This window comes from Anarhichas minor, unplaced genomic scaffold, assembly GCF_050575085.1.
Source record: "Anarhichas minor isolate MPS153535 unplaced genomic scaffold, ASM5057508v1 ptg000043l, whole genome shotgun sequence".
Classification (NCBI taxonomy): domain Eukaryota; kingdom Metazoa; phylum Chordata; class Actinopteri; order Perciformes; family Anarhichadidae; genus Anarhichas; species Anarhichas minor.
Genome location: NW_027466489.1, coordinates 2,728,752 through 2,753,052, shown reverse-complemented (window position 1 = coordinate 2,753,052; position 24,301 = coordinate 2,728,752). Strand labels below are relative to the sequence as shown.

General features: G+C 41.4%; 2 protein-coding genes across 3 annotated transcripts; one reads left to right on the top strand and one right to left on the bottom strand.

Annotated features, from left to right (window-relative positions):
• Positions 1-1,226: 1,226 nt before the first annotated feature.
• LOC142970638 (MICOS complex subunit Mic10-like) lies at positions 1,227-5,726 on the bottom strand. The gene is made up of 4 exons (XM_076110994.1): positions 5,646-5,726; positions 1,680-1,727; positions 1,468-1,577; positions 1,227-1,385 (listed from the first exon to the last, which is right to left on the bottom strand). The coding sequence occupies exons 1-4, from the start codon at positions 5,704-5,706 to the stop codon at positions 1,377-1,379; spliced, it is 228 nt and encodes a 75-aa protein (XP_075967109.1). The 5' UTR covers positions 5,707-5,726; the 3' UTR covers positions 1,227-1,376.
• Positions 5,727-8,271: 2,545 nt separating this feature from the next.
• Positions 8,272-21,001, top strand: capzb (capping actin protein of muscle Z-line subunit beta). 2 transcript variants are annotated; one of them, XM_076110545.1, is made up of 10 exons: positions 8,272-8,485; positions 13,686-13,775; positions 15,728-15,849; positions 15,952-16,065; positions 16,151-16,292; positions 16,539-16,655; positions 16,742-16,807; positions 17,275-17,351; positions 17,732-17,833; positions 19,908-21,001. In XM_076110545.1, the coding sequence occupies exons 1-9, from the start codon at positions 8,483-8,485 to the stop codon at positions 17,823-17,825; spliced, it is 825 nt and encodes a 274-aa protein (XP_075966660.1). In that variant the 5' UTR covers positions 8,272-8,482; the 3' UTR covers positions 17,826-17,833; positions 19,908-21,001. The 2 variants fall into 2 exon arrangements, with proteins under 2 accessions (XP_075966660.1, XP_075966661.1); XM_076110546.1 differs by lacking the exon at positions 17,732-17,833 and having other exon boundaries at positions 8,276-8,485.
• The last annotated feature ends 3,300 nt before the right edge of the window (positions 21,002-24,301 follow it).

The following is a 24,301-nucleotide window of genomic DNA, read 5'->3' as shown; positions in this document are numbered from 1 at the left end:
CACATGTCTGGTCTTATATTTCGTGCCAGACAGTCACCAGCACTGACTGAACAGTTTTGATCCATTAGATTAACAAATTGGATATGTGTCATTATTAGACAGGTAATTATGATTCATCATGGAGATGTTTCAGACAGGCACAGACAGGTATGGCCCGTGGGTTTTGGCTGCCTTGTTACACCTCGGCTGTGTCACTGGTCCCCCTCCCACACACACACACACACACACACCCCATTCCTGCACTTCATCCTACCTGTGTACAGGTGTTCAGCCTGGCTTGTGTCCAGAAGCACCCCCATCTGTCTCATGCTTCACTTGCAAACAGATATTTTAATGGACACGGGACGAGTGACATGGCTTAATTTCTGACATTGCCCATTATGTGCTTATATTGCTGAGAAACGTGTTCGTGTGATGGAGAGGGGGAATGGGAGTGTGTGTGTGTGTGTAGCGTGCATGAGTCAGTGTTTTCTTTGATGTGAAAGTGTAAACTATGTGTTATGTTCAGAGTGCAAAGTGCAGAACTCACCTGTTAGTAATAAGAGCAGACTCCAGTCCATAAATGGCATTCCTCTGCATTCCACAGATTCTGCTTCACCAGGGGTCTGGATAAATGTGTGCGCCTGCACACGCTCATTCAAACAATCCTTCTTCTCTCCTAGCAGGCCCATGCAACCACACATAAGTGATCAATCACACTCTCGGCCAACGAATACACAAGACGTAAGAGATTCTTCCTGATATGGAGACGTGTGCTATTCCACCTCTTCGGGAAGAACACTTCTATACAGTCACAGCTAAACACGCTTGTCCAACTCACACAACTTAAAAAAGGACTACAAATCATTCTGTGCAAATTCATGATCTAGCATGGGTGGAGATCAGGCTTGGTTATCTACACGTTATGGTGTTGGAAGAAATCTACATCTATAAATAGTTGAACTATAGGATAATGTTCTTGTTACACACAGTTATGTTTGCATACATAACTATCTCTTTCAACAATAAGTCTCCCACCAACTGTATGTTCTTTATTCCATCATTCTGTGGACTTTTCATCCTCCCACCCTCTAACAGGGCTGCAGATGCTGAACCTGGCCCTCATTCCAAAACAGCAGGAGTTCCAGTCTCCCAGCTCATTAACACACAAAATTGCCTCCCGCCCACAAACCACATTTCATTCTCCTCAAACATGCACAAAGAGAAAACAAAGAGAGAAACAGATGGAGTTTTCCATAATCGCTTTATTAAATATACATTGACTGATAAACACAACGTGGGAATCATTGGACGTTAGTGCCAGGACAGAAAGGAGCAGCAACACAAAAACAGATGAACAACTTCATGGCAAATCCTGCTCATCTTTAGTCCTTCACTTACTGGTCCTGTAAATGAGCACAAAAAACACATGAAGCACGATGTGTCACAAACCTCTGACAAACAATACATTTCACCCTCCGCACTCACCTTAACCATGTTGCCATGAAGCAGGTATGGAGACCTAAAGTCATGCTGGCAGTTGGCGTATCCCATTCCCAGTCCCAAACCTGAACCAAGTGAGACAGGCCATGTGCGACCTGGGGGGGGGGGGGGGAACACATAAATGATGTTTTAAAGAAGCAATTACAAAAAAAACAAATGCATTTACCAGTCTCCCTTAATTAAGAAACAGCACTTACGTTTAAAGAGAAGGACGGAGAACACAACGCCCACAGCAAGACCAGTTACTGCAGAGAGGAAGAAAAAAAGAAAGCATGTAAAGTAAAGTGACTGAACTACACATCCAACAATGATTTAACTTCAGTACTGAGGTAATGTGATCACGTCTGATCCAGTATAAAAACCGGGCTGGCATAGATGTAGACCTGTAATGAGGTCAGCGAGGTGCCGCTATTATGTCTGATGCAAGAGTTGGTAAATATCACAAGTTAGCAAGACATTGCTCATTAGGAGAAGAGAGGGAGACAAAAGGCAGCAAGAGAGCACAAACTTCCAAGAAAGAACGGAAACAGTAAAAGGGGTGCAAGAGAGGGGGAAAATAAGTGAGAAGGAGCGGCCAGAGTCCATGAGGCGGAGGGCAGAGGAGGTAATGGGTCAAAGAGTGCACACATGTGCAGGTAAGCAATGCCTTGACCCGGTGTGGTCCAGCAGGAGGTTAGTCTCAGTGACACAGAAGCTGGCTCAGTTGTTTGAAGTGCTCAGACCGGAGTGGGATCTTGAGGAGGAATGTGTTTGTGCGCTTAACTTCACCTCGCTGCAGGCCACACCACACCCAACAGCAGGCCAGCCAGCACAGAAAACACATTTTTTTTAAAACAGCCATTTGAGCCCCACCGACTCTTAATTGAATTCAGTAAGCTATGCAGCATGACCTATTTGCCTGAACCCTCAGACTCTTCTCTTTAGCACAACTTACACATGTCAAACAAGACCACAAAAGACCCAGCACGCCCTCAGTGCAGATCAACAACAACCCATTGTCGTCTGCGTCCATTTCAAGCAAAGAGTTAGTTACATTTAAGGTTCTCCGGCTTTCTTTGCTCTTCAGCCAGAGAGCCCCTTTTGAAGCCCCTGATCTTCCACTGACAGTAATACAGCAAAAGCACTGGCAAAATATGAGGGCTGATCAGCATCTCATTTTGGCGTCCTCTCCATTTGTCTGTACGTCTCCAAGGGAAATGGTTTATAACAAAAACATTTGTGCTGCAGTAGAATAAACTGTATAACCCGCAGGCCACAAAATACTCAGTCGGTTTCCCAGAAAATGAAGTCCAGAGCTAGTTAATGTTATTGTTATTCGTTTGTTCATTATTTCAAGCATTTTTGGGAAATGGAGTCAATAAAAACATTCCATTTTGTGAATTTAGTGCAGCAAACACAACTTCAGATGTAAAACTCACATTGCAAGTTTGAAACGATTGTGGCGGCACATTTCTGTGTGGAGCTAATGCTTGTGATGTTTCTCTGTGATGAAGGGGACATTGTTCAGGATTTGCACAGACTTATCTTTCCTAATATGACACGGTGACAGTCATTACTGTAACTGTGAAGTAATATAAATAATGTTGGTTTAATTGTGCAGCTACTCTGGTACCCTGACATTTCATCTCGTGCCATCATCAGATCAAAATTTCAATGTGCGCAATAATTTGGTTCATGACTCAGACTAGTGACATTTCCATCAGCTTCACTTTGTGTTTTGTGCCAATTGGCAACCGTTAGTGAGCTAAAATGCAAACCTAAGACAGTGAACAAGGTAAAAAAATGATATCAGCATGTTAGTATTGTCATTGTGAGCATGATAGCATACATGTGGTGAAGACTAATAAAGGCCGGTCTCACTCTAACATTGTTTCTCAAATTAAATGTTTCCAATAAAGACAGTTGTTTCCTGTTATGAAGAGAACGTTTCTAATTATTTTCCTCCCTAACATCAATGCACATGCTTTCCTTTCACTTTTATCCCTGGCCAGTATATATCTCCTCTCATCCTGTGATGTTCAGTGCATGTCCTTTGTAGGATATCCAAAGTTTTACTACTTAATCTGAACCTGTGTGTGTAAAATGACGTATAGATGTACCAGAGGATACCAACCGTTTATGCGATTATCTAGTTTATGGTTCGTCTAAAGTTAACAATGCTACACAAAATACGCTGAACAACATCTTCCTGAGCAAACGTGGAAAGATGGAGCTAACAAATAAAAGTGAACCCTAAGCTCCTGAGCAGAACATATGCTGCAGAGCTTCTCTGGCTACAGACACACCTTGGCACAGCGGACAGTTTGCTACACAGAATGAAGAATGTCCTCCCAGCAAGAAACATATTTCATTGTGCCAAAGTTGACGTCATTAAGTGTCTTTTGGGACAGATTGTTTGCCAGTCTGAGTATTTGAGTGCTACATCAACACCCATGGTGATCTGCTCAATACCTAACGCTGTGTAGTTCAGTGACGATTGGTTGAGAGGAGGCCAGAGTCCAGGGAGGAAACCTCTAAACCAGGAAACATCTATTCATTTTGTCTCCCTGTTATACATAGCAGATGGTTTTGGCAGTAAATTCAAACATGTCTGCTGAGTAGTGTGTGTATTAGCTATCTGTCAAAGTAAATGTTACACATAAGGTGTTTTCAATGCGAAGTGAGTGTACAACAATAAAAAAGTGATGTTTTTCAGTTAGAAGACAGAAAAGAGACTTGTAATGATACTGCTCAGGTTGTTCTCTTCCTTCACTTCTCTTTCTGCTGATAATGGGCTAAATGTAGCAAAATATCTCAAATATAATTATAAATGTAGACTTTATCTGTTGATCCGGGTTGTAGGGTGTTTGCGCCATGCTTAAATGATGTCAGGTTAATTTATTCCTGGATCAAAGCCCATGAAGCTACTACAGACTTCATAGGTTGACGGGTTTGTTCTGCTTTCCAGTTGAACTGCTGCTGCATCAGTTGAAAATATTTATTGTTATAACAGAAAATAACTCAAATCATAACACCATATGCCAAACAAAAGTGGAAAATTGGGGAACACTGGTCACATGTAGACCATCACCGGCTACACTACAGGAGTCCGTCCACACTAAACTGGGAAATTCTGAAAAGGCACCTCAGTCCATGGCGTGCCAGCACTCTCTCTCCAGAGTGGATAAATCTGAAGAGGCTGGCTTTGCATTTTCCTGTTGACAGAGAAAATCTTCTGGAAAACAATAACATATGTCCTCCCAGACAGGCCCGGAGGCTGCAAGGAAGGAAATGATGAACCGTCCGATCTCTGAACCCATCGGCTATCGAGCATGCTACATATGAATAAAGAATCTGTTTAATAGAGATTATGAACCATCTGTCACACAGCACATCTGATGTCATCACGCTGTATTTACACGTATGAAACAGGATTAAATCACCATTTCATACAGAAGAACCATATTTGATACATGCTGTATTAAAAGACAGAATACGGAGTAGGAGAGGACTTAATAGTGGTTTAAATAAGCAGAGTAATCAAGTGGTCCGTCCCACTCATAGATTTAGCAGTTTCTAATGGTTTGGGTGATTTCGGGGGGGGGGCAGACTTCTCATTTTCACCCAGTTTCATGTGCATGTGGTCCGAGTTGAATCTCCACCTCTGACAGTCTTAACAAAAACCTTGTATGTGTGAGATATGCATTAGTTTTAAAAGCCAGAGTATGACTGTAATGCTCTTTGCTGCTATTTAACTGTAAAATGTTCAGTTGTGGGCGATGGAGAGATGAGACAGCCTGAGTCAGAGAACTAGTCTGAGGATGAAAGTGGACAGAATGATCCTTTACGGCTGTGACAACGTTACGCCATCCGTGTACTCTGATTACTTTGTTCACACACTCAGTACAGTCCGTTAATCAAAGCCCAGCTTGTATCCCAACGCTGTGTGGTCTTCTTCAGTCTAATCATTCTTCACCCAAATAACAAAACACGTTAGTTTGACCCGTTCAGCAGACAGGTTTATGGTTGACCTTAGTAAGCTGTGCCAGGATGGTCAGACACATGTCCCGTAGAAAAGGACCTCGACTGGCTGGTAGCACAGCTTATTTACCACGTGTAATATACTGCAAGATAACTTACAGACGCGTTACATAATAATATGACATTTATGAAAAGACATTAACCTGTTTTCACGGCTGTATCAGCAAGACAGCGGTCCCATTTCCGTCCGTGTACGTCTGCCATGTTTTCAGCTGTCAGGAAGCTCCTCAAAGTATCGCGAGAGAAATATAAAGTCACGTGAACTCACAATTGTCCGGTTTTTACCTCCATGGTTTTTACAGACAGTTTATGATTTTGTGCCCTTCCGGTTTTTGTTTTGTATTTGTATTCAGCTCCTAAAATAACGTCCACTTTGAGTGAACATCTCTTTTTGATATCATATTCATTTAATTAGGCAACATGGGACATTCAACTTGATGTTACAAAGAGTCTAAACAGCACCTTCCTGTTTACACAAATGCACGTTCACACATTTGATAGAAATAACATGTGTTGGCCCCCTGAATTTATGTTCCGTTTAAAGGGCTAATCCTTTCGATAACATATTTAAAACCAACTTTTCTTGCTGTCATTTCAGTAAACTGGTATATATGTCTCACTTTACCTGATAAAAGTTCTGTACATTAGAACTTCTCAGTAGTTTTCAGTGCTGGTGAAATCTGGCCTTGCATGTATGCATGATGCATACATGCAAGTGTTGCACATACCATACAGTCTATGGCACATGCTGAACAGAAAACTAGGAGATCCAATGTAATGCTGTGCAGGCAGTAACAGTAGGCATTTGATACTGGACTAGTCTTCTTTCTCTGAATATGTTTTGCCTCACAGATCATCTAGGTGTGATATATTTTGAGAAGGAACTTGAGCCCCACCTTCATCGTGGTTTTTTAAAACACATTATTGTGTTCATAGCGTAAATTTTTGAGATTGTAGCTAGATTACTCCTACTCTAATGAAATTCCAGCGGACTACATGCTGTAAGATGCTGCTTTCCTCTCAGTAAATATTATACAGATGTTGGAGGGGTGTACAGGCAGGTTGCCCATTTACAAACAATCCAGGATGCACATGCAGCTTCAGGGCAGAACGCATATTTGAACAATGCGGTGGTGTCTTTGATGTGGAGAATTTTATAAATAAATCAGAAATATCTATAAATAATAATAATAAAGATATACTTGCTCGCTAACCCCTGAAAGATTGTCACACGAAAGACATTAACCCAGACTGTGGGGAGAAATGACCTTACCTATTGTCAATAAGTAGGGAAACTTTCACATATGTGATGTACAACATTAAAAATCATACTTATGATAGCAAATTTGATCCTTAAAAAAATATACAAGTTGTGCATTTTATCATCCAAAGTCATGAGTCTGCAGCTCTATCAAACCAGAATAATGACTCACTAAGTGTTGGTTAATCCTGAGGGAGAACACCAGCAAACCAACACATTTAACTCAATGGCAGGTGAAAGAGTTGGGTATTGATTAACGTTGCAATCAGCAGTAGACATGATTTTACATTACAAAGACTCATTTCATTCTGTTTTGATATTTTTTTAAAAGCATTAATGAACCACCAGTTACTATAGGTGTCGCCAAATCCACCACAACAGCCCATTAACCATGATCGATCATCACCGTCAACACATTTAGGTATTGTAAAAATCCATTCATTCATTTCACCTGCTTGTATACTTGCGTCGTTGTTGCATAATACAAACAAAGGTACATTGCTATTCCATTTAAAACCAATCAAACTAAACCCGAGGGAGTCTTCAGAATACGAGCTTATACATATAAATAAAAAATAAAACAAAATAAAAAGCAAGTAATAGTGAAATAAAGAGACTACTATATATGGTGTCATTGACTGATACAAAAATCTTTAATGACAAAGGGAAATAAAAAATAAATGTATTATAAAGGAATTATAATTATACTTATGTCTGTCTCATGTCAGACGGTATATGTGTATTAAAAGGATTAGATCAGAAATAAAGGTAGAACATATGAATGTAAAAAACAGGAATATGAATACATTATTTTGATTTGCATAATTGCTGACATTTTAAAATAAAATTAATAAAGGGAGTAATATTCTGTAAACATTGCATTAACAGTATGAAGGTATATTTGTGTCTTTATTACGCAAACAAAAAAAATGTTTTAAAAGCAAATTTCTCGCACTGCAATCAAAAATCAAGTTTGTAAGTGAAAATATATAAACTGAGAATAATTTATTTGTTAGTTTTGCTTATGAAACATCAAAACCAAAACCAAAGCTTGTGGTTTCAAAGCTTTTGGTTTCAAAACCAAAGCTTTTTTTTTCAACCAAAGATTGTTTTGTTTTTAACCAAAGATTTTATTTTTTTAACCAAAAATTCTAGTTTCATAAGCAAAACTAACAAATAAATTATTCTCAGTTTATATATTTTCACTTACAAACTTGATTTTTGATTGCAGTGCGAGACATTTGCTTTTAAAACATTTTTTTTTGTTTGCGTAATAAAGACACAAATATACCTTCATATAACAGCAGTTTCCAGTCATCGTTGGTCGAGCAAGGCTTTTTTTTTCAACTATATTCAGCGTATTTGTCTATCTCCTGCCCGCTGAGTGCACATTTACTGCACCACTCCTCTCTTTCCATACTTGGCAATGCCTTTCTTGCACCTTCGCTATTGGCTGCTGCAGAGAAAGCCCGGAGTGACCCGGATGTGCAACCGAGGCCTGTGTTTTCTGACTGCAGCCTTCTTCCTGTAGCCTGGTTGAGGAAGTGAATTTCGCTGACAGGGCTGGGTTCAGTGAGGGAGAGGCGAACAAAACAGCTTCCGTGGGGGACTATAAAAACAACACAAGAGGAAGAGACGCGAGGAGTGATCTGTTGAACCGTAGTAAAGCGAAGGTGTACAGTCATCGTGCTCCCCTGCCCCGCCGAGACCGCCGCAGACATGGTAAGGGCCACGGTAGAGCTGCAGGAGACAGGGACGGGGTAAGAGGGTTTTGGTGGGGCTGCTGCTAACGGCTAGCGGTGCTAAGCTAGGCTAACGCTAGCTGGAGGTGCTGGGTGGTAACCTGAGAGCAGCAGCAGCAGCAGGGGATTCAAGTGTATAAATCACCGACACACATCTAAGTTGCTGTGTTTGCAAAACGTCCCCGTACCAGATACCAATGAATTAGCTCCGATGCTAAACTAGCGGCTGTTTCATCCAACTAGTTAGCTAGTAGCTAGCCAAGCTAGATGCCCCGTAGGCATAAAGTTAGCACAGGATGTTTTGGGTTTGCAAGATCGTGTATAGTATCAGTGAAGTCTTAATATAAGGTGTGCCCCCCCTCCCACGCACACACACAGTTATCCAGTCGTGCACCACACACGCACACACGGGCTAATATAGTCAAGCCCTTGGTTGCCTGTAGCTAAAATAAGACTGCTTGCTCCTCCTATTCCTAACTACGACAAGCTGTCAACCTCCTCAAGCTTTTCCTGCCCGACGAGTTTGATCTTAACTTTGGATATAGGAACATGTTAAACTCTGACATTCCCTTCAAATCATACCAGCAGTTATTGTTTACTGTTGCATGTTTGTTTTTAAAAACATTTTCCTATCTAATAACTTTATATGGCATTGACATCGCAGTAATTGATCATGTATTTATGCTTGAAAAATATTGCTGCATATAAATATTATACAATATATATATATATATATAGAGTACATGTTTGACTAGAGCTGTTCTTGCATAATGGAGCACAACGGTGTGTTTTTGTAGTAAAGACTACATTTTCTTATGCCTGAGTTTGGAAGAGCAGCTGGTTTTTCTCCACGGTCGCCCAATCTCATCGGCCTCACCTCATCCATTCTGCTGGCTGAGCCTCACCGCCTCCCCTGACCCCGGGGGTTGTTGGTCTGAGCTATTGTTTACACAGAGACAGGAGCACCGGTAAACACTGTGTCAAGGAGCGCAGGTGTCCGATGGTGCAGACTGATTCATCAGCTGAGAGAGATTTTAAGACGGGCAAAAAGCAACTCAGAGGAGAGGAAATGGCACGGGAGACTTTGCCTCGAAATTTCTGTTATGGTCAGGGTCATCCTTTAGGAAAATGTTTATGGAAAAAGGGTTTTCTACTTTATAACATGTCATTGCCCTTTTACCAGCAAGCAGTTGCATGAGTACACTCTGTCAGGCTTTTGCACTTAACAGGAGTCACTTCATAGATAAGCTACGGTGGAGAGTTTTGTCAACATCTAAAAGGGAGGTGAATAAAATGAGTATAACAAATAATGTAACGGGGCAAAAAAACAATTTTATCTCTGGGCTTTCATACCGATTGTGACGTTTGTAATGACACGTTATAAGTGACCAGAAGTTGGTAAACACAGTTACACAACATTAAAGTTAACCTTAATTCAGTTACTGTAAAAACATTTTAACTACTGTAGTAGTGACTTTTATGGCACTGTCTGATAATGCTCAGATGAAAATGAATGAGGCATAGTTACCTGTTAGGCTTAGCTTAATAATGGGGTTGTCCCTCTAGTGTTACTCAACTTCCTAAATCTTCTTACACATTCCCCAGAGTTTCATGTTGTGGCTGGTCTGTCCTCCCCTGCTCAGTGCTCACTAATGTCCTGCTGCTCGCTGCACAGTTAAGGGAGAGAAACAGAAATTCTTGGGGGAAGGCTGAGCAATGCAGTCCTGTCTTTTCTGATAAGTGAAATATTTTACATTTAATTTATCATAAAACTGCTACACAACAGAGACAGTAAAAGGAAGACTGTTTTGTTAAAGGAATGTTTCCTTCTGGATAAAACATACAGGAATGTTTATCTGCAGTTAAAGACTGGCCAGCTGCTTCACAAACTAGTTTATTGGGGACATTGACTCTCAAACATGAGCTGAGTCTGGGTGACTAAGTACATAACAAAACAATCCTCAGTAAACAACTCAAACATGTAACCAAAAGGCTGTATTGAAGATTCTGAATGAGTTTTGGGCTCATTGTGATGATGGTGAGGTTTTTAGTGTTTGTTACAAAACACACTTTACAGTATTTCTGTCAATTCTACAAAACCTACCATCAGTTCCTACACTGATAGTTAGTGTTTTACATTTAAATATGGTTTGATTGATCGGTCACGTCGTTCGTTCGCTTTGCAGTAATTAATCAGATCTTCATGTCACGATGCTGGGAGCAGGCCCAAAAAGACACGATCAGCCATCAGGTTCTAATGTGTGAGAAAAACACTCGACAATGCATTGTGGGTCACACAACACCAGGCTGAAGTTAGTTTGACAAACACATGTGGCCACGTTTCACCAATTTCCTGTGAGAAACTCGGAAATTCATGCCTTCCAAACGTCCATTTGTTCAGTTCATTTCTTCTGCTGTGAAGACTGTTTGACAGTGATCACCGTGTGGGAAGGATGAGGGACTATTCTACTGTCACTGCACCTACTGGTCGGCCAGGATGTCTGTGTGGAAGGAGATCGGGTCAGAGATTGATACCCTTAGTCAGTGATGTGAGAGCAGATGTTTTGGGTTAACTTAGCTGACGCACTAAAACGTCAAGAGTCCTTTACTTGAATTGACAGCTTTGTGCAGCAAGAAAACAAAACGCCCCGCGTTCCAAGAGCATTATAAATATTAGAGTCTTGTAAAGTTATATATTTTACTTGTCTACTTGTCTGGTGCCAAATTAAAAAGCTACTTAACTTTTGCTGGCAACATATAAAACTAGGCAGCAACCTCCGGTTCTGCCGAGTGAAGCCGATGCGGAAGTGTCTTAAAACTTTCATTCTCTCTACTGACCAGCAGGGGGAGACTCCTCCGGATGCAAAAGAAAGTCGGATTGTATGGAAGTCTATGAGAAAATGACTCTACTTCTCACTTGAGTTATTACCTCAGTAAACATGAGTTTATGGTCTATACAGGATGCTGTTCATTTAGTAAATTATGGTCTCATTTAGAATCAAGCGGACCATAGAGCGGAGTATGCTTTAAGGCGGGCATACTGTGATTGACGGGTCGCTGCCGCTAATTTCCCTCGTCCGCAATCCCAATATCGTAACTTCCGTTCATCGGTTGCGGGGGAAAAAAATGCCGATGGCCGCATTCAAAGATGGCGACGACAAAATCGCTGACTCGAAGCTTCATAACAGCAGTCCACTAACCAACGGGTGACGTCACGATGACTACGTCACGATGACTACGCCCACTTCTTATATACAGTTTATGTATATAACCAAAGATAAAAATGAAGTTCGGCCTAAGTTACAGTGTTGATATTTACCTGTTTGTAGTTCACCTCAGTACGACTCTTCCTCTGCCACACTACCTGCTGCTGTTTGACGATAAGCTGATAGCGATTCCACTCAAATGTGCCGCCTGTGCTCCGTGACACACGCCTCACAGCCAGATGAACGCATCCTTTGACCGCTCATGGACTATCTTCACCGACCTCACTTATTTGGATATGTTCAGACGAGCCACATGTTGGATAGTTAGATAGTTTTCTGCACTGTGAAATGCAATGAGGTCAAACTTTTGACAATTGCTCTTTCATCTGTAACGCATGACAAATCATGAGTGCTGCTCAGTCTGCTGAGCTGGAAACGTTGCCTGTCGTCTCTCAGTGCAAGCAGAGTTTGCCTGCAAGGGTGTGGATATTTCCTCCACAGCAGCTCCTCTCATACCCTCGTCCAGAATGTAGCGGGCCTTTATCATTGTGGTGGTCATTATTTATAGAGAGCATACCAATACTCAGTCCTGATCCAATACCTGCGTGTATGTTCCTACTTAATACAACTGCACAGTAACCGAGAGCCTCCTCATTAGCACAGCAGGGCTTTTCACAATTAGGTTCACAATTTTTCAAGTGTGTCTTTAAACAATAGTCAGGTGCCCGTATGAATGGCAGCAGGTTTTGTCTAATGTAATCATTCCTCCTGTTTCTACTGGCCCTTAAGAGAGAACCTCTTAATGCGCTTACAAAGTAAGGGATGGGGTAAAAAATCCATAGTCCTTATTCTCCGTTAAAACAACATTTCAGAGTTTATGTGACGATATGGTGAAGCTTCAGCAGTCTGAGTTAGTCGACGTATTTTCAGTACAAGAGTTTGTGTTTTCTCAGGCAGTGTTTACTTGTTGAGCTGCAGAAGAGGGACAGTAACTCAAAGAGGACATTTTGTACTCAAAAGGTTATAACCTGAAATGGAAGATTCCCACTTGATTTATAATGTACTCGAGACAAGACGGCACACGGGGGACTGTGGAGACCCCGGCACTAGTGTTTAGTGTTGTTGTTGCAGGAAGATTCTGGATTTGAACAAAACCTTGTTAATCCTCAGCATGAACATAATACTGAAGTTCAAACAGCAGAAGTTTAGAGATGTGGCGGTACAATCTACTACTCTACTCTCTGCTGGGCCTCACTGAGGGGAGCGTCACTAACACTTACTGCAAATATATCATTTTTGTGCCACTCTGTGTTTCTTTTTCTTGCAACACTGTCAATCTTGACTGCGAGTATGAGCATTTTAAACAGCTGGCCATTTATAAAAATAAAAAAGACCTGTAATTTGATCAGGCTTAATATACCAATAAACATCACCGATCTATGACATCATATCAAAGACAAAGTGCTCCAGAATGTAAACACTAATTGAAAGCAGCTTTTTTTCAGGACATTACATTCCACTTAAATGTGAAACCAATTTTTAAATATGATGAAACGATTAATATTGTTGTCTTACATCATTACAGCTGGATCTGTTGGCTTTCTACTTCAGCTGTTGTGAGAAACGCAGAACAAATTAATAGTGTTGTAACTTTGCTCTGTTAAAAGAAGACAAGTATTATCAATTATTGAATAGTAAATATTTGACTTCACCTCTGACGTACATGGTTTTACACGACAGAACGTTTTATGAGTAACTCACTTTCTGCCAGATTTTTAAATCTGTCAAGTTGCCTCACGAGCTCCACGTTGTTATAACAGTTGTTTGAAACATGGTCAGTTGAAACATACCAGTATACAGTAACACACTGAATGTGAGTGTGGAGGGAAGCTGCCGGGCTGTGAAGCGCTGAGCTGATGTGTTTAACTATAAAGTGATCGTACAGTGTTGTAACCGTTGTCTCTCTGTTTTCAGAACGACCAGCAGCTGGACTGTGCTCTGGACCTGATGAGGCGTCTGCCTCCTCAGCAGATCGAGAAGAACCTCAGCGACCTCATCGACCTGGTGAGTTACTGTCTTTGCTTCGTCCTCTCTGGTTTCTTTACGGGGACACGCAGGCAGAGAGCCGGCTGTGTCCCTCACAGTCCACCTCGCACATGAGGAGGTGGTCACACTTCTGTAAGTTACATATTGGACCACAGTCGGCTTCTGAATAGGGCTGGCTGATAATTAAATATGATAACTTATCGTCTTTCAATGAAATCAAATAGCGAGATATAGTAATAAATAATTGTTTTCTAAATTGATAATGACGGACACATTCTAACTCGAATTGAAAATTGTTCCAAAACCATTTTTTCTTTCCCAATATTTATTCTGATACCTAAACTTGTACCGATCCGATACCAGTGTGTCAAAAATAAAGTTTAACAGGTGTAACACATCATGATCACGTTATAATTTACCTTCGCATCATAATATAACTCAACGGAGCCTCCGTTAACGGCTGGTAGCTCCGTTATTTTGTTATTTTAACTTAATCATTTTATACTTAAATGATAACCGACTCAAAGCTGACCTCTCTCTTCCCCACCCACTGTAGTGGGAAGATGAAGGCTAAGTAGTTTAAATGACATTGTTCTTTATCGTTGAAAAAACGGCAGCAAAACGTGTTACCCTTCAATACAGATATGAGCTAACTCTCTCTCATACACGCACACACACTTCCTTCCCGCCCTCATAGATGATGTAATAAGAAGCACTTTTCTCTTTAATAAAGTAACACCAGTGGTTGGACGGAGAATAACTCGTCAACCAACCAATCGACTCACCGACCAGAAGCTGGGGGGGGGGCCTCTTGTGGTTTTGATCTTGTTTCAATGTGACAGTTGCTGCACATCAGGGTGACATCTGGGTAACTGGGGCTATTTTTAGCATTTGATATAACAAAAGAAGTTTTTTTTTGTTTTTTTAATCCTCAGTGCAACACTTTAATAACTTGTAAATTAATAATTTCTTTCCTTCCTACATTTTTCTGTTTTAAATAAACATTTTGAAATTGTTAGACCTGTTTGGTGGATTTTAACAGAGCAGTGCCAGCTCAGTCCGACAAATTAAGCAAAATCAGACACGCAATCAAACCACACTTTTACCATTGTTTGCATGACACCTTGTTTTGTGGGCATATGTGTTCTCACCTCCCTCCTCCCTCACCTTTAACCTCTCTCTACCCGGGCTTCGTCTCTCTCTCCTCACCCATTTCACTGTGTCCGGTTGTTAGCGCCTATTAGCGCAGCTGTCAATCACCTCCACTGCCAGGCACTATTTGGCTCCACCATCTCTGCTCAAACTCTTCCTGGTGACTCAGAATCACCTGAAATCACCTCTTTCCTTCCTGTTTTACCCATATCTCTCCCGTCCTATCTGCTCTCCATTTTCTCCCCTACCACTCTCTTCCCACTGGGCTTTGTGTCCCCCCCCCCCCCTCCTTCCCTTGTCTTATCAGTCTGGGCTGCCAGGTGTGTGTTCGGGGGGATTTTCTCTTTAGGGAAACAGTGCCTCCTTTGTGTCTGTACTCTGATGTTGGAGGACATAGAGAGGGGAGTCCATGTCAGTCTGTGAGAAGTAATTTGTACCACCTTATCCTTTAGATATTATGTTTCCCGTTGATTCAGTAACCTCTGCTCATTGATTGGAGCTGGAATGTGAAAGACATGAAGTTCCAGTTCATTTTTGACCAGAATGAGAGGATTAAACACAAGGCTGCTTTTGTTTTTGCCGTCTACTCTGGTCCTTCAGTCCTGCACGTTTTAGAAGTTGGCATCTCGTACAGGAAGTCTGCACTGGCCAAAATATCTTGCTCATATGTTTCAAGACAAACGGAACACTTTTAATAACGTGTCTGAGGAGATGTGTTACAAACTTGCATAAGTTTCTGCGGCTGAGCACATGAAAGTATCCGTGCTGTGGAAAACAGTGTGTTGATGTTGAGCTTTTTTCTCTCCGCGTGTGTCCAGGTGCCCAGTCTGTGTGAGGACCTCCTCTCCTCTGTGGACCAGCCCCTGAAGATCGCCCGGGACAAGGTGGTGGGGAAAGACTATCTGCTCTGCGATTACAACCGAGACGGCGACTCCTACAGGTCGAGTTTATGACTGCACTTCAGTCATGGACCAAAGGCAGTGACTGAAACGTTTTCCTTGGCTTTTAATGGGTTTTGTAATGTCCTTTTTAAAATCACCAGATCCCCGTGGAGTAATAAGTATGAACCTCCCATTGAAGACGGTGCAATGCCTTCAGCTCGCCTGAGGAAACTCGAGGTCGAAGCCAATAACGCCTTTGACCAGTACAGAGACCTGTGAGTTCCAAGGAGGCAACCTCGTGGGAAGTTTTAATAACCGGTCAGCGTCGCCCTCTTGTGACCTTTTGGTGTGTTTTTTCAGGTACTTTGAGGGCGGCGTGTCCTCTGTGTACCTCTGGGACTTGGATCATGGCTTCGCTGGAGTTATTCTCATCAAGAAGGCCGGGGATGGATCCAAGAAGATCAAAGGGTGCTGGGACTCCATCCATGTGGTGGAGGTGCAGGTGAGAATCAGCTGATGGGAAATAGGTTGACACTTGAATTTGATCCCGCCCAGACTTTTTGTTTTCTTAGAGGGAGTCAGAACGAGTAAAGACGAAAACTGTGCATGACATTTGCAGATGACGGTTAACATCAGTTACATGTAGCAGACGAGGCGTCATACATCTTTAGACTGCGATGCGGTGCAACACTTCCAGGTTTAGTCTGGAGTCTTGTCTCATTGCTTGCTGTGTCTGTTGTGCGAGCAGGAGAAGTCCAGCGGTCGTACTGCTCACTACAAACTCACCTCCACCGTCATGCTGTGGCTCCAGACAACCAAGACCGGCTCCGGCACCATGAACCTGGGCGGCAGTCTTACTAGACAGGTACGTGTTGGACTAGACCACTGCTGACACGTCCAGCCTCTCTGTGGTCATCCATTAACTCAACGTGTCGTCTCATCGTTTCACAGATGGAAAAAGACGAGACAGTTGGAGAGTCCTCACCCCACATCGCCAACATTGGCCGCCTTGTCGAAGTCAGTATATCTGATGTCCTGCTTGTTTGACTGCTTAGCATTAATTCAACTCTCCTGCAATGTAATGTTTCTCAAGAAAAGGTCTCCTACACAGGGTTCTGCAGATCGTCATTGGGATTTAATAGTTGCATACTTTATATTGTATCTCCTGTATCTCCTGTCTACACCACCATTATTATGTTTAGGCCGGTAATCACGCCGCCCTGCAGATGAAGCCGGCCTGTGTAGTCTTAAACTAGTCTTAAACCAACTAGTGTTGGTTTGTATTGTATCGTAATAACAGGTATTTCTAGTAACGGAAATGCATCTCTGTGCAATAGTGCAACACTAATGAAGAAATACCAGTGTCACTGTGTATCATGTTCAGCACATTTCACACATATGAAGTAATTATCGAACAATGTTGTCGTTGATAACCGGAGAATAAACCGGACTTAAAGTTAAGAATGTTTTGATTTGCGTTCCAGGATATGGAGAACAAGATTCGCTCCACACTGAATGAAATCTACTTTGGGAAGACCAAGGACATCGTCAACGGCCTAAGGTAACACTACATGAGCTGCTTCCATGACTTGCCTCCCTCTCTCCTTTTACAGGACTTCCAGTCAGCCGGGTCCGTTGTACCGGTCTTACTGAGAGAAGAGACCGTTTACTTCTGCTTCACCGTCTGTTGACCTGTCCAGCAGACATTTTCTTACATCTTTTGTCAATTTCTGTCATTTTAAATTTTTTTGAAACCTACCTTTGCTTCCCCTCTTTTCAGTTGGATTTCTTCTGTATTCGCTTAACCTCCTCCTCCCCATCCCCCTCCTATGATCCTATTTTATTTATTTATTGCCTTCTGCTGCCATTCTTCTCACTGTCTGTCCTCCTGTCCATCCTCTGTCACCTCTCCTTCCCTGCTGCCTCTCCTCTGTGCTGCAGATCTATTGAGTCTTTGCCCGATAACCAAAAGTACCGGCAGCTCCAGAAGGAGCTGTCGCAGGTCCTCACCCAGCGTCAGATCTTCATTGACTAGGGTCAGAGGTACAACCTGGCATGTGTGTGTTTGTGTGTATTTCAGTGTGTATGGGTAAGTACAAAACCAACACGGGACAACGTTGCTCATTCCTCACTGCCCCGTCCGTGGTGCTCACTCTCTGATGGTGCTCAGTACTTTTAAGGAAGGAAGATGAACATTTACTTCAGACACATCTTTGATATTTCCAAACACAGCTGCTCACTCAACACACTTTTTAAACTTCTAAAAACACCAAACGGGGTGACCTTCAAACTGAAGTATGGTCTGAACTCTCCTCCTGGTTCTATCCTCCAAAACTGTCTCTCATAAATCAATAAGTCAAGAGAAGTTTTGTTAATTTATCAGCTGACCAATCTGTCCACCTCATCTCTCTAGGTCTAGTGTCCTATATTGACTGATGTTTGTGTGATTAAGATATTGATCACATTTTAAACATCGTTAGATCTTAGGCACGTGGGGCGTTTTGTACTAGACGGTTGTTTGTTGAGATGTAAATACAGCTTTTATCTACAACAAGCCAACTGTGAACGTAAAGTAGAAGATGATACAAATCAGAAACGTCCGGTCACAACACGTCATTTTATACAGTGATGTTGAGTTTAATAAAAATGTCTGCTATGGGGACTAACGTCATCACACGTATGTCATCCAAGACTGTTTAGAGACCCCAGTATGCAGAAATATTCAATCACACCTTTTTAAGAATCGCCGAAAATAATACAGTTTTACTGCACGCAAACAACTGCATGGATTTTGCCTCAAACTGCATGGGGTTATTATAAATTGGGCATGTCTAAGGTACCTATAAATCATTTCCATTAGCGATCTTTAAAGGTGTAAGGTCAAGGGACCCCTCCGAAAATACCATTTCTTTTAACAATCAACACTTGAAATGAAGGCACTTGCAAATGACACGGTAGTATCAAATGTAAACCACACTTGTTTCATTTTTACCTCTTTACTTAAGACTTCATTAAACCTTTTATTTTTTTTTTTTGTCCCTTTGTGGTTTGGGTTACACTCAAACAAGTTGCTCCCCAAAATGTAAACCATTTCCTGGACCAAAACAAAATAAAACCATACAACTAAAACAATGTTAAACCAAACATTTAAAATGTTCTATGCGCGTTCAGTTTCCTTCACCGAAGCCGAACTTTGAAGCGTCATTCAGCCTCGTTCCCAACAAGCTAACATGGCTGGTACCAATAGATTCATTAGTTCATTTAGCGTCTAAACTGAGGCTGACAGACGATGTGTCCTCCAGCATCAGATGGTCAGATGTATTTTATGTGCTTGTGAGGGTTCAGGCTCTCGGGTGACTCTTGAGTGTGTATGTGGAACTGTATGCTTTATGAATACATTTTGTTGAACATTGAGCAGCTGTGCAGCCATGTTGTGCATGTTTTGTTTACCTTGTAGTCTAACAGACGAACCTTCTGAGGGAGCGACGCACAAACCATGTCCGAGTATTCAAAGCACCCCTGATGTTTCGCAGTTTGTTGCCCAAATAAGGTTTCCTTAAACGGTGTGTTGATTGTGAGTGCAGCACTTTGTCCTGTCAGAGCAGTGATAGGACAAAGTGCTCTGACACACTCCTCTGTTTAAAACAATTATTTTCCTCAGAAACGCAAAGGTATACTTTACCCACAAAATTACTTTTCATATATCAACTACTCACTCCGTGTTACCATGAAGATTTAGATTTTATATTGGCACATAATTCTCAGTTAATTATTCATCTTAAAATAATTAAAGATTAGTGAGTCCTGCTACAAGACCGTGTCGGCAGGTAAAGCACATGATTCAACAGCATGACATCACTAACTGTTGGTTTTTCTTTGCCTGACATGAATGTGTGCCGTGTGTACAGATGTGTGATGATGCATATTCCTCACCATCTTCTCTCCACACAGGAGTTGGACTGTGCTGTCTGTCTAACGTTGCTCTTGAACTTACAGTGTTTCTGTCTCGCTGGAGAAACTTTTCCGGTCTCTCTCGCTGTTGTTGTTGTTGTTGTTTCTTATTTTGATGTTGTAGGCGCTGATTGTTTCTCTTCTCTTTTTGTCTTCTCTCACACAGGAGTGTTCAGACTCTGGCTGACAAGTCAAAGCAGGAGGCTCTGAAGGTCGACCTGATGGAGGCACTCAAACGCAAACATACCAGCTAGAGTTGTTTTTTGTTTCTTTCTTCTGTCTCTCACTCTCTCTGCCTCATCTCCGCCATCTTTTCTCTGTTTCTTTACTTCTCTCCCTCCACGCCTGTTTCACTGCTGCACTCTTGTTTGTTTGTGGAAAAAACTAAAAAGGAGAAAATGCATAGCTTTTTATTTGTTTTTGTTTTTTTTCCGTCTGGTTTTGTTTTCATGCATCTCATCTGCCATGAAGCCGTTCACTCGCGCTCCCTCTGTCTCTCTTCACCCCTCTCTCTTCTCTCCCATGTTATGGATATGATGATAGTATTACCACAGTTAATGATAATCTTACAGTGTGAGGGTCATTGTAGTAATAATCCCAGATGTTCTCACAGCTGATGTGTCCTCGGTCAGTTTCAAATGAGCGATTTTTGGCCCAGCTCTTCCTCGAGGAAACGGACACGGTGCTGTAGGTGGCGTAGGCTCGACGGGGCTGTCATTATTATGTACATCAAATTTATTTCAAGCACCTACTTTTGTCTACGACACCCCCCTGATATATTTGTATAAAATTATTACTGTCGGTGTATAACTTTCATTCTTATGGTTATTAAACGTGTAACCACGAGGGCGGCCTTCGGTTTGTGTTACAATCTTTTTACTCTTTACTCCACTCTGTCCGCATGCATGTGAGCCTGTGTGGGGCTGCAGTGAGTGGAAATGTGGACTTATCAAACATGGGGGATGGACTGTTATAATCACCGGGTGATTACACCCACAACGTCAACCCAAACCCCCCCCTACACTGTGTATAACATGACATGCCTCCCCTCTGTTCAGCTTATTCAACTTTTCTCTCTCCTCACCTACTACGTCTTTGTTGGGGGTCACAGTTTGTCATTGTGTCTCAGTGGAAACCTTTGTCTGTTTCCATTTTTGAGGGGAATCTTTTTGTTGTATTTTTGTTTTGTTTTTATTTTGTAAAGCTTATGATTCATATTGTATTAGAGCCTCCAGCAACAATAAAAACAGTAAAAAGCTCCTTATTTGTTTCTTCATTGTTTGAGGTAAGGCACAGTACAGCTAGTGGACAACTTAACAAACTACATTCCCATTGCACTCACCTTGCTAAGTATTTATAAGCAGAATATTACTATGTAATTATTGTTTATAACCCACTATAAAGTAGCAAAGCCCAGTTATTGTAATAAGTATATTTATAAGATTAGTTATAATTTTTGGTACAATTACTCTTTAAAAGTAACAATGATTTCCACGTGTCCTGGAAAACCTGGGAAAAAGTTGACCAATTTTCAAATCATTGAAAACTAATGTAATTGAAAATCATTTCAACATTCTCCTTTTTTCCTTCAGCTGAAAAAAAACTGCGAGGCTATCAGAGCTCCCAAAAACGGATCACATTGGCATCTTAAAATGTAAATAGTTTGCGGGTGTCTCTTTGATCAGACTGTTGTTGAAACACCCACGTCACGTCACGTAGCAGCAATGTTAGTGTTGAGTTGGTTAGCATGTTCGGTTGTTAACTTTTCGTGCTGGTTTTGCCTGCAATGGTTTCAGGTTTGTGATTCATCTCTGGATAGGTGCAATCAGGTTTTAAATGTGTGTTGGGATTGTTAAGAGAGATGAATGGTGAATGGGAAGCTGGGCAATAAAGTCTGGTGTGATGAACTGAAAAGAGACAGTGGCAGGTGATGATGGCAAACTAGACACTAACTTTAAATCTTACATTTAGGTAACATTGTGTGAAGTTTAGTCTACTTTTGTCAGTAGGCAAACAGTATGCTACTATTTTTGATATTGGTGTCCAGTAGGGGTGCAACGGATCACAAACCTCACGGTTCGGTTCGGATAATTTTTCGGATCAGCAAGGGGAGGAGACAAATATAACTTTGCTAACCATTTATTAATTAAAGAACTTCAAGAAACACTTAAAGCAAAGAACTTTGGGCTATATTCTTACATGAAAACAAAAATATTGAAGATGTCCAATTTGAAATGAAATTAATAAATAAAAAACATTCAAGAATACTCAATTCTGTTAAGTTTAAGTGCAACATGAGGTTTGTTGATACCCTCGTCCTTTGATCAATATTGAAAGAAAACAGCCAATGTCTACAGCATCAAAACAGTCTAACAGGCTCCGTTCACGTGAACACACTAATGCTTTATATCTGTCCACTGACACTGCATTGATATTCGGGGACTTGTTACTTGAAAAGGAACAGCAGCAGTAAAACTTTATTACACACTATAATGATTAAACTGTAAAAATAAAAAAAATAAAAATCAATTAATCCACGGTTCACAAGTGTGCCGAACCGTGAGGTGTGATCCGAACCGATCACGGATCGATCCGTGAACCGTTACACCACTACCGGTAACGGTAACGTTATATTGCAGCAGCAAGCTGCCGGTAACGTTAACGTTATATTCAGTGGTGGGCCATCAGGGCCTGCAAGGCCTTCTCTGCTGGCCTAAACAGAATCACAAAGTTATAGCTATTTTATAATTTTATATTTGTTCTTAAATACACTACATGTATTTTAATTTATAAAAATATTTTTCCCATTATCTTATTTTCTCAATGCACAGCTACTGTCTTCCTCAGTTGCTCTGCTTCCAGTGCAGCTTGTTTTAAGTAGAGCTTTTATCCAATCAGATTTCACCTCTGTGTCTCTAGGTAAGAACAGAGGCCCAAGGCCTGCAGACTCACAAGTGCGTCCCTTTGCAGTTTAAGTGAATGGGGACGATGTTGTTGATTGTCATAGTCTTCAACCAATCAGATCTTTAGTTTGACATGTTGGGCATATTCTTTGATGTGCCAGAGCCTGCTAGCTGGCCTACAACTATGTGTGCATTAACACACAGCTCAGCTTCCAGGTGCAGCGCTGCAGTGAGGTGTAGCGTGTGCTGTGATTGGTCAGTGGGCGAGCACGTGACTATTGGAAAACGAAACCTAAGCAGAGGCTTAGTTGGAGTAGTAAGAGTTCAAATTGAAAGATATGGAAGAAATTATGACATTTTTTGCATTTTGCTTGGTGTAGATTATTATTATTTTTTACCTAGCTTTGTTTTTTTTAAACTCAATGGCTGAATAAGGAGGAGAAACAGATTTGCGAGTTGGGATTTAACTGGGATGAAACTCTTTGTCAACAAAGAAAGGAGCATGGAGTTTGTCTTTACAGTATTTGGTAAGTCAACTGCGTTTGTTTTTTTACATCTAATATCTGAATGGCCCGTGCCCTTGAGTGTGTAGCAGAATGCGTGTTGCTGCTGTTGTTTTAACATTAAGCTAGTTAGCGTAGCCTCCCAGAACACTTGCGGAGCTGTTTTTTTGTTGTCGTTTTTTTTGTTCCGGTTCAGAGGTCACACAGACCGTTGTCTCCTACATGAGCGCAGAAAACATATTTTTATACAATTTAAGCTTCTGCATTTTCCAAATGCACTAGTATTATTCAAACGTATTGTTCAGTTTGTAAGCCTCGTACTGAACGGTTTAATACGAATACGTATATAGTTACAGCCCTAGAAACGAATAATAACTGTATAGCTGTGGCGCCATCATGAGGTTATAAGGTGGTATTTCAGCTGCAGGACAGCAGTGAAGGCCCAGGTATAAAATGCACAGCCCGCCACTGCTTTTGAGACAAATGTTTAAAAGTTTAACATTAAATATGAGAGAAAGGTATTATACAGCAATTTAAATGTTTCATATTAGTTTAATTTGACAACTCTTTTGTCAGCCAGCTGGCACCCCGCGAGGACGCTGGCGTCCTCGATCCCCTCCCCTTCCGTTCGTACGGCTTGCTTCCGCAAAATACGTCACAAAACATGGCCGTGTTTGGTATCCCAGCATGCCCCAAATCCTGATCTTTGCAAAGAAAACATCTATTTTCTTTCATTTCTTATGGATTTTGTCACAAACGGAGCCCAAACACACACTGTCTAAAGTCACCATAACCGCTGCAAGTCGGATCTTGCAGCGGAAAAAGACACATTACAGACCCGACAATGTGCTAGCGGATCTTACCATGGAACTAGTGCCTTCAGAAAACGCTAGTACTAATAGTGCAAACCTTGACTGTTTCTTGCGTAAACCGTAAACCAACATATAACCTTGCGTAAATGAGCTACTGGCATACTCGATCGTGCGCTCTGTCGCAGCCATTACGCACAGCAAGTCCGCTACTCACACACCACATCTTCGACCATATATACATAGTTTTTGCAATTTGCAAAGGCTAAAAATAAAAGGAAAATAATATAATATCAAAATATAAAGGGAGAAACACCTTTAGTGTGTCAGAATATCATTTGGTTA